Below are 7,318 nucleotides of genomic sequence, written 5' to 3' on the forward strand. Positions count from 1 at the left end.
ATGCAGGTTCTGTTCACCGCCTCCAAGCTGTGTGTGTTTGACGTGCTGCAGCGCCGCCCGGGGCTGGAAGCGGCCCAGGTGGCCCAGGAGGTGGAAGCCTCGGTGAAGGGCACCGAGCGCCTGCTGGAAGCCTGCGTGTCTCTGGGACTGTTGAAGAGCAAGCAGAGGAGTGAGTCAGCGCTTTCAAGAGAGGGAGACTTAAAAACCAACCTCTTCCACGTGTTAACGCCGCCTCTCTCTCACAGCGAGCCAGAAGGCCGTGTACGAGAACAGCGATCTGGCGACGCGTTTCCTGCCGTCGGACGCCCCTTGCTCGCTGCGTGGCCACATCCAGCGCTGCGACGACACGGCCTGGCCTCTCTTCTCCCACCTGGAGGCGGCCGTGCTGGAGGGAGCCAGTCAGCGCCACAAGGCCGAGACGCCCGAGGATGCGTTTCAGGTGGTCATCGCCGTGTTTAACCTCAGATAAGATTCATAGAGAAAAGCAAAAGGTATTTTAAAGGCTTTCTTTTGTTTCCATTTAAAGGACAACAGTCCAGAAGTCAAACTGAGATTCATGAACGCCATGCACGACGTCGCTAAGTTTACAGGGAAAGCCGTAGCAACGGCCTTTGACCTCTCCAGTTTTAAAACGGCCTGTGACCTCGGCGGTAAGAGAGCAGAGGTTTCAAATGATCTCCTTAAAGAGTAAACCATTCTTTGACACATCATCTCCCCCCTCCTTTCCCAGGATGCACTGGTGCCATGGCCTACGAGCTGGCTGAAGTCCACCCCGGCTTGTCCGTGACGGTGTTTGACTTGCCGGCCGTCGTTGAGATGAGCGACCGTTTTCTTCCTCCACACGCAGACAACAGGGTTTCCTTCGTAGCGGGTCAGTTCAGGTCAAATTCAGCCTCCACTGTTGATGTTGGAGCTGACTGAAGCCGTCTCACATGTCAAAGTTAGCATCTCACGTCGTCTCCGTGTGAACAGGAGACTTCTTTAAAGACGAGCTGCCCACAGCCGACCTGTACGTCCTCGCCAGAATCCTCCACGACTGCACCGACGAGAAAGCACATCTCCTTCTGAGGAAGATCGCTGCTGCGTGCACGCCAGGTAAAAACACTCTTTTTATTTAGATTTCAGACACAATCCTCTGTTTATTCCTATTTAAATGCATCAGTTATCAGATTACATTGAGTGTCCCAAACACCCAGAAATGAATTCATGCATAACATTTGTTTGGAGCTATAAAAGACAAGACATTTGTAAAATGATCCCAACTTTATGGGCAACAATGTATTTATGATTTCTACGTTTTCTCAGTTCAGTTCTCAGATTGAATTGATAAATATCAGAAATATATCTATCAAATATCATATTTTAAAGATCAGCTGCTGCTTCAGTTGTGGTGTCAGTAACCTGCTGACATCGTCAGATTTTAAAAGGTGATTTCAGAATCAGCTTTATGTCACAGACTTAAACTTTGGCAAGAAGCCAACAAACCAACACGACTTCTTCCCCTTCTTTCCCTTTTATTATTATCTTCCTTAAAGAAAAGGAATGCTAGGGAATGAGGGATTCCCCCCCCCCCAAACTGTTGTTGTGTAACGTATATCTGCAAACAAACCATGCGCTTGCATCACGCCGCCAGGCTGTGGACTCCTGCTGAGCGAGATCTTCCTGGCTGAGGACCGGAGCGGGCCGAGTCGCGGGCTGCTCCAGGCCCTCAGCATGGGCGAGGGGAAGCAGCGGAGCGCCGCCGAGTACGCTCTGCTCCTGAAGAGCCACGGCTTCCTGTCGGCACGCATCACACACACGGACAACCTCCTGGACGCCATGCTCTGCATCAAAGCGTGAACTCAACAACACTTTGAAGGGCCATACTGTAGGTAACCCCCCCCTACAACCAGGAACCAAAGGTCAGGGATGTTTTGTGGGGGACGTGATAGTCTGTAACGCAGCCTCTGTGAACCAGGATGTGTGATGGATGGACAGCAGCTCGCCCACTGAGCGGAGAGAGAGAGAGAGAGAGGACTGGCAGCCAGTAGGATTTGGGGAAACACGCACATGTGGTTCACACTACGAACTTCCTCGATGCTTTTTATTTCCATTAAAATGACGTATCTGAATGATTCACACCGACGCTCGTGGTTTCCATTCTTTACTTTGTTCAGTTTTGAAGAAATAATGAAATCCTTTCATTTCCAGAGTATCTATCTTCCGACTTAACGCTGGTGATGTCATGATATTACTGGTCGGCACTATCTGATGGAGCATGCGTCATATTTTGTTTTCCAGGAACAATAAAACATTGGATTTTGATATAAAAACATGAAATTCATTGTATTAAAGAACATGTGCGGCTTATGGTGTTAAATAGGTGAACAATGTGATTTAAAAGGATTGAAAGGGAATTTTTAAAATGTCTGCTCAACTTTAGGTTAAAGTAGTAATACCACAACAGATAATACCAAAATTAATGAAGTAAAAGTACATACGTATTATCAGGAAGAGTACTCAGGATGGACTTTTTCAGAATGTTTTGAGCCAATGAGCCAATCTGAAAACGTATTATAAGTGCATTAATTTTACCTTCAAGGATACAGTTTGCTAAAACAATCTTTCTGTGATGTCCATTCATGATTCTTGTTTGTCTTTTTACATTTATTTTCCTTTATTATATTCATAGAACATAAATATGTGATCATTCATCAAACTCAACTCTTTAGATCACACTTTTGTTCATGTGTGAGACAAAAACAGGTGAATTCCTTACTAGATTTTCTGCCTGGAGGAAGAAATAGTCCTGAAGTTGCTGGGTGTTTTAACTCATCTCTTCTGTAATCAGTGCTGCGGTGCAGCGGAGTCACCGTCTCACCGACATCATCGGTCCGGTGTGACGTCCTGTGCGTTACGGTGGTCCCGCCTCCCTCCGTATCGCCCTCGTTCGACCTGGTCATCCTCGGTCGAGCCTTCAGCCGGTTGTTGTCCACTTCTCTGTCGGCCAGCAGGAAGCCGAAGATACCCGGGGGCAGGCCTACCATCCTGCAGGGGGGTGTTGTTTACACGAAACAACAACGCAGGCCCGTCCGAACTACAACAGCAGTCTTGACTCCTTCCGTACCTTTCACAATAAAAGCCCTTAACATATAATCCTCAGGTGATTTGTGTCCCGCCGTTCTGGTGTTGGACGGGGAATCCGGTGCAGCTGTGGAGCGCGGCTGATGAAGACGGTGGTGATGATGATGATGATGAATGGCCCGGCGGCTCGCCACCATCATGTCTACTGCTGTGCGCTCTGACCCTGTTTTGCGATATCCATGCCTAAAACGTGCCTACAATTTCTGAAGAGAAATAATATCGGCATTATAATTATTATGACTATGATGACTTTTCATAATATTGTTGGTGCCCTACGCACAGCGCGTGATGCGCGTGATGCGCGTGGTGGGAGCGGCGGCGCTGACTGGGGGAGACATGTGGCTGCAGTGTTAACGTTAAAACAAGTTCATTTGTATTTGACAGCGTGCTATTATTGCATCAGGGTTCCTTTATTCCTCGTGCTGCTTCCCAGACAGGACAGTCACAGTCAACTCACGTCTCCTGTGACATTTCATTACATCCATTCTCCCCTTTCAGTGATCATCACTGTCACTGTTTTTTTCCACTATCACTGTTTTGGAACACTTGCATTCCATTGTGATGACATCACAGGTTTTTTTCCCCTTCAGTGAGTCCATTCCATTCTGATGACATCACACTAACATCAAAGGATCAAAGGCAGTGGCTTAGAATTTTAAGCCCCACAGAGTCTATATATTTAGCTACAGGTACAGTACAGGACAAACACATCCATTATTGGTTTTGTTGCAGGAAGGACTGGTCTAGAGATACGATCTTATACAGATACCATATACTACAAAACCATGCAGGAGCAGCTGAGGAAACATTATCAGACCCAGTTGAGTACGGAAGCCATTAAGCGCTTCAGGATCCTCCAGAGGGACAACCAAATCCTGCAACTCAGGAAAGATGAGGAGGGTCTCTCTCAACAGCTCACAGCGACCACGATGGCCGAGGAAGAACAGAGCTGGGAGATGAACGACCAACTGATGGAGGACAAAAGATGGGAAATGGAGGAGAAGCTCCACAAGTACCTGGAAAAGTCCCGGCAGTCCCAGCAGCGCTCAGAGACGAGCATCCACTTGCTGGAGACAAAAGTCCAACAGATGGAGGACGAGAAAAAGGAACTTGAGGACAAGTTCAAAAAGGACCTGGCCCAGTCCCAGCAGCGCTCAGAGATGAGCATCCGCCTGCTAGAGACAAAACTCGAACAGATGGAGGACGAAAAACAGGAACTGGAGGACAAGTTCCAAAAGGAGCTGGCTTTGCAGAAGGTCCATAAGGTTCAGGAGCTGTCAAAGAATGAAATGTTGGAAGCAAAGCTAAAAGACGTTGAGAAGAAGAACATAGACCTGGTCCAGTGCTTGGAGACAATGGTCCAACAGGGCAAATCAACGGATGACAACGAAGCACAGAGCTGTGAGACAAGAGTCCAAGAGGTCCTGAAGGACAACAGGGACCTGCAGAAGCTCTGTCTGAACCCGTTGGAGAGGAGAGGAGCCTTCTCCCCCTGGAGGAAGATCCATGACGAGCAGGCAGAGCTGCAGAAGATGAAGGACAAGTTTCTCGAGGTTGAAAAGGACCTGGCCAAGTCCAAGCAGAGCTCGGAGACGAGCATCCGCCTGCTGGAGACAAAAGTCCAACAGATGGAGGACGAGAAACAGGAACTGGAGGACAAGTTCCAAAAGCTGCTGGCTTTTGCAAAAGGTGGAAAGGAGAAGCTCTGTCTGAACCCGTTGGAGAGGAGAGGAGGCTTCTTCTCCTGGTGGAAGATCCAGGATGAGCAGGCAGTGCTGCAGAAGATGGACGAGATGCACGAGGAAGAGAAGGAGAATGAAGCCAAGCCAGAAAAGGAGGAGAAAGAACGTGAGGAGAAGCAGAAGAAGAAGGGTTTCTGGAGCTACATGCGTGACGAATGGGAGCTTTTTAATGAGTATTATGATTGGCTGCAGAAGATCGACGAGATGCAAGAGGAGGAGAAGGAGAATGAAGCCAAGCCAGAAAAGGAGGAGAAAGAACGTGAGGAGAAGCAGAAGAAGAAGGGTTTCTGGAGCTACATGCGTGACGAATGGGAGCTTTTTAATGAGCATTATGATTGGCTAGGAGAACAGTAGCTCCCCCCTTGAAAAGGGTTTTCTCCTGGTGCTCAGATTTCTCCCTCATTATATACATATATCTATATATATATAGAAAAAAAATACGCTTCATCCATTACTTCATCTCCATCTTCCTCCCCTCTGTTCTTCCTCACCTCCAACATTAGAGGGTTTTCTCCTGGTTCTCAGGTTTCTCCCACAATATATACATATATATGTATATAGAAAAAAACACCCTTCATCCATCTACTTCACCTCCATTTCCCTCCCCTCTGTCCTTCCTCACCTCCAATGTAAAAGGGTTTTCTCCTGGTACTCAGGTTTCTCCCACAATATATACATATATATGTATATAGAAAAAAACACCCTTCATCTCTCTACTTCACCTCCATTTCCCTCCCCTCTGTCCTTCCTCACCTCCAATGTAAAAGGGTTTTCTCCTGGTACTCAGGTTTCTCCCACAATATATACATATATATGTATATAGAAAAAAACACCCTTCATCTCTCTACTTCACCTCCATCTCCCTCCCCTCTGTCCTTCCTCACCTCCAACATAAAAGGGTTTTCTCCTGGTACTCAGGTTTCTCCCACAATATATACATTTATTTGTATATGTAGAAAAAAACACCCTTCATCCAATTACTTCACCCTCATCTCCCTCCCCTCTGTCCTTCCTCACCTCCAACATAAAAGGGTTTTCTCCTGGTGCTCAGGTTTCTCCCACAATATATACATATATATGTATATATATAAAAATCCACCTTCCTCACCACTCCTGCTCCACCCTCCTCCTCATTGAGGGCAGCAGTGGTTCAATGTTTAACGCTGCAGCCTCCCAGAGACACCTCCACTTGTCCCTCTGTGTGGAGTATGTATATTCTCCCTGTGTCTGCGTGGGTTTTTTCCTGGTAGTCAGGTTTTCCCACTAAATGAAAAAAAATGCACACTAGCGAAAAGGGTTTTCCCCTGGTAGTCAGGTTTCCCTTTTTCCAAAGACAACCTCTGGATATAGGGCTGCACGGTGGTGTTGGTAGCACTGTCGCTTCACAGCGAGAGGGTGCCGGGTTTGATTCCCGGGCCACCTTTGCCCAATGTCAGCTGGGATCGGGGAATGATTACATTATATGTCCCAATCACCCAGAAATGAATTCATGGTAGCATTTGTTTGCATATTAAAGACAAGACATTTGCTAATGATTCAAACTTTATGGGCAACATTGTACATATGATTGCTTACATTACGTTTTCTCAGTTCAGTTCAAAGATTGAATAGATAAATGTCAGAAATATCCATCCATCCATCCATCCATTTTCTTCCGCTTATCCGGTACCGGGTCGCGGGGGCAGCTGCCTGAGCAGGGACGCCCAGACTTCCCTCTCCCCGGACACTTCCCCCAGCTCCTCCGGGAGGACCCCAAGGCGTTCCCAGGCCAGCCGGGTGACATAGTCACTCCAGCGTGTCCTGGGTCTTCCTCGGGGTCTCCTCCCGGTGGGGCATGCCTGGAACACCTCCCGAGGGAGGCGTCCAGGGGGCATCCGATGCAGATGCCCGAGCCACCTCAACTGGCTCCTCTCGATGTGGAGGAGCAGCGGCTCTACTCCGAGCTCCCCCCGTGTGACGGAGCTCCTCACCCTATCTCTAAGGGAGCGCCCCGCCACCCTGCGGAGGAAGCTCATTTCGGCCGCTTGTATCCGGAATCTTATTCTTTCGGTCATGACCCAAAGTTCATGACCATAGGTGAGGGTAGGAACGTAGATTGACCGGTAAACCGAGAGCTTCGCCTTTCGGCTTAGCTCTCTCTTTACCACGACGGACCGATACAGCGACCGCATTACTGCAGCCGCTGCACCGATCCGCCTGTCAATCTCGCGTTCCATCCTTCCCTCACTCGTGAACAAGACCCCAAGATACTTAAACTCCTCCACTTGAGGCAGGAACTCCCCCCCGACCTGGAGGGAGCAAGCCACCTTTTTCCGGTCGAGAACCATGGCCTCAGATTTGGAGGTGCTAATCCTCATCCCGGCTGCTTCACACCCGGCTGCAAACCGCCCCAGGACATGCTAGAGGTCCTGGCTCGAAGGAGCCAACAAGACCACATCGTCCGCAAAAAGCAG

General features: G+C 48.5%; 1 protein-coding gene across 1 annotated transcript; it reads left to right on the forward strand.

The window, feature by feature from the left end:
* On the forward strand, positions 1–2,165 carry LOC311021544 (putative bifunctional dTTP/UTP pyrophosphatase/methyltransferase protein; the record flags this gene model as incomplete). The annotated part of the gene is made up of 7 exons (XM_084022147.1): positions 1–169; positions 246–439; positions 527–650; positions 731–871; positions 973–1,095; positions 1,634–1,871; positions 1,958–2,165. 6 exons carry the CDS (start codon positions 1–3, stop codon positions 1,837–1,839), a joined length of 957 nt encoding a protein of 318 aa, XP_083878273.1. The 3' UTR covers positions 1,840–1,871; positions 1,958–2,165.
* Between the last annotated feature and the right edge of the window lie 5,153 nt (positions 2,166–7,318).

The sequence above is a fragment of the Eutrigla gurnardus genome (genome assembly GCF_963514095.1).
Source record: "Eutrigla gurnardus genome assembly, chromosome: 12".
In the NCBI taxonomy this organism is placed as follows: domain Eukaryota; kingdom Metazoa; phylum Chordata; class Actinopteri; order Perciformes; family Triglidae; genus Eutrigla; species Eutrigla gurnardus.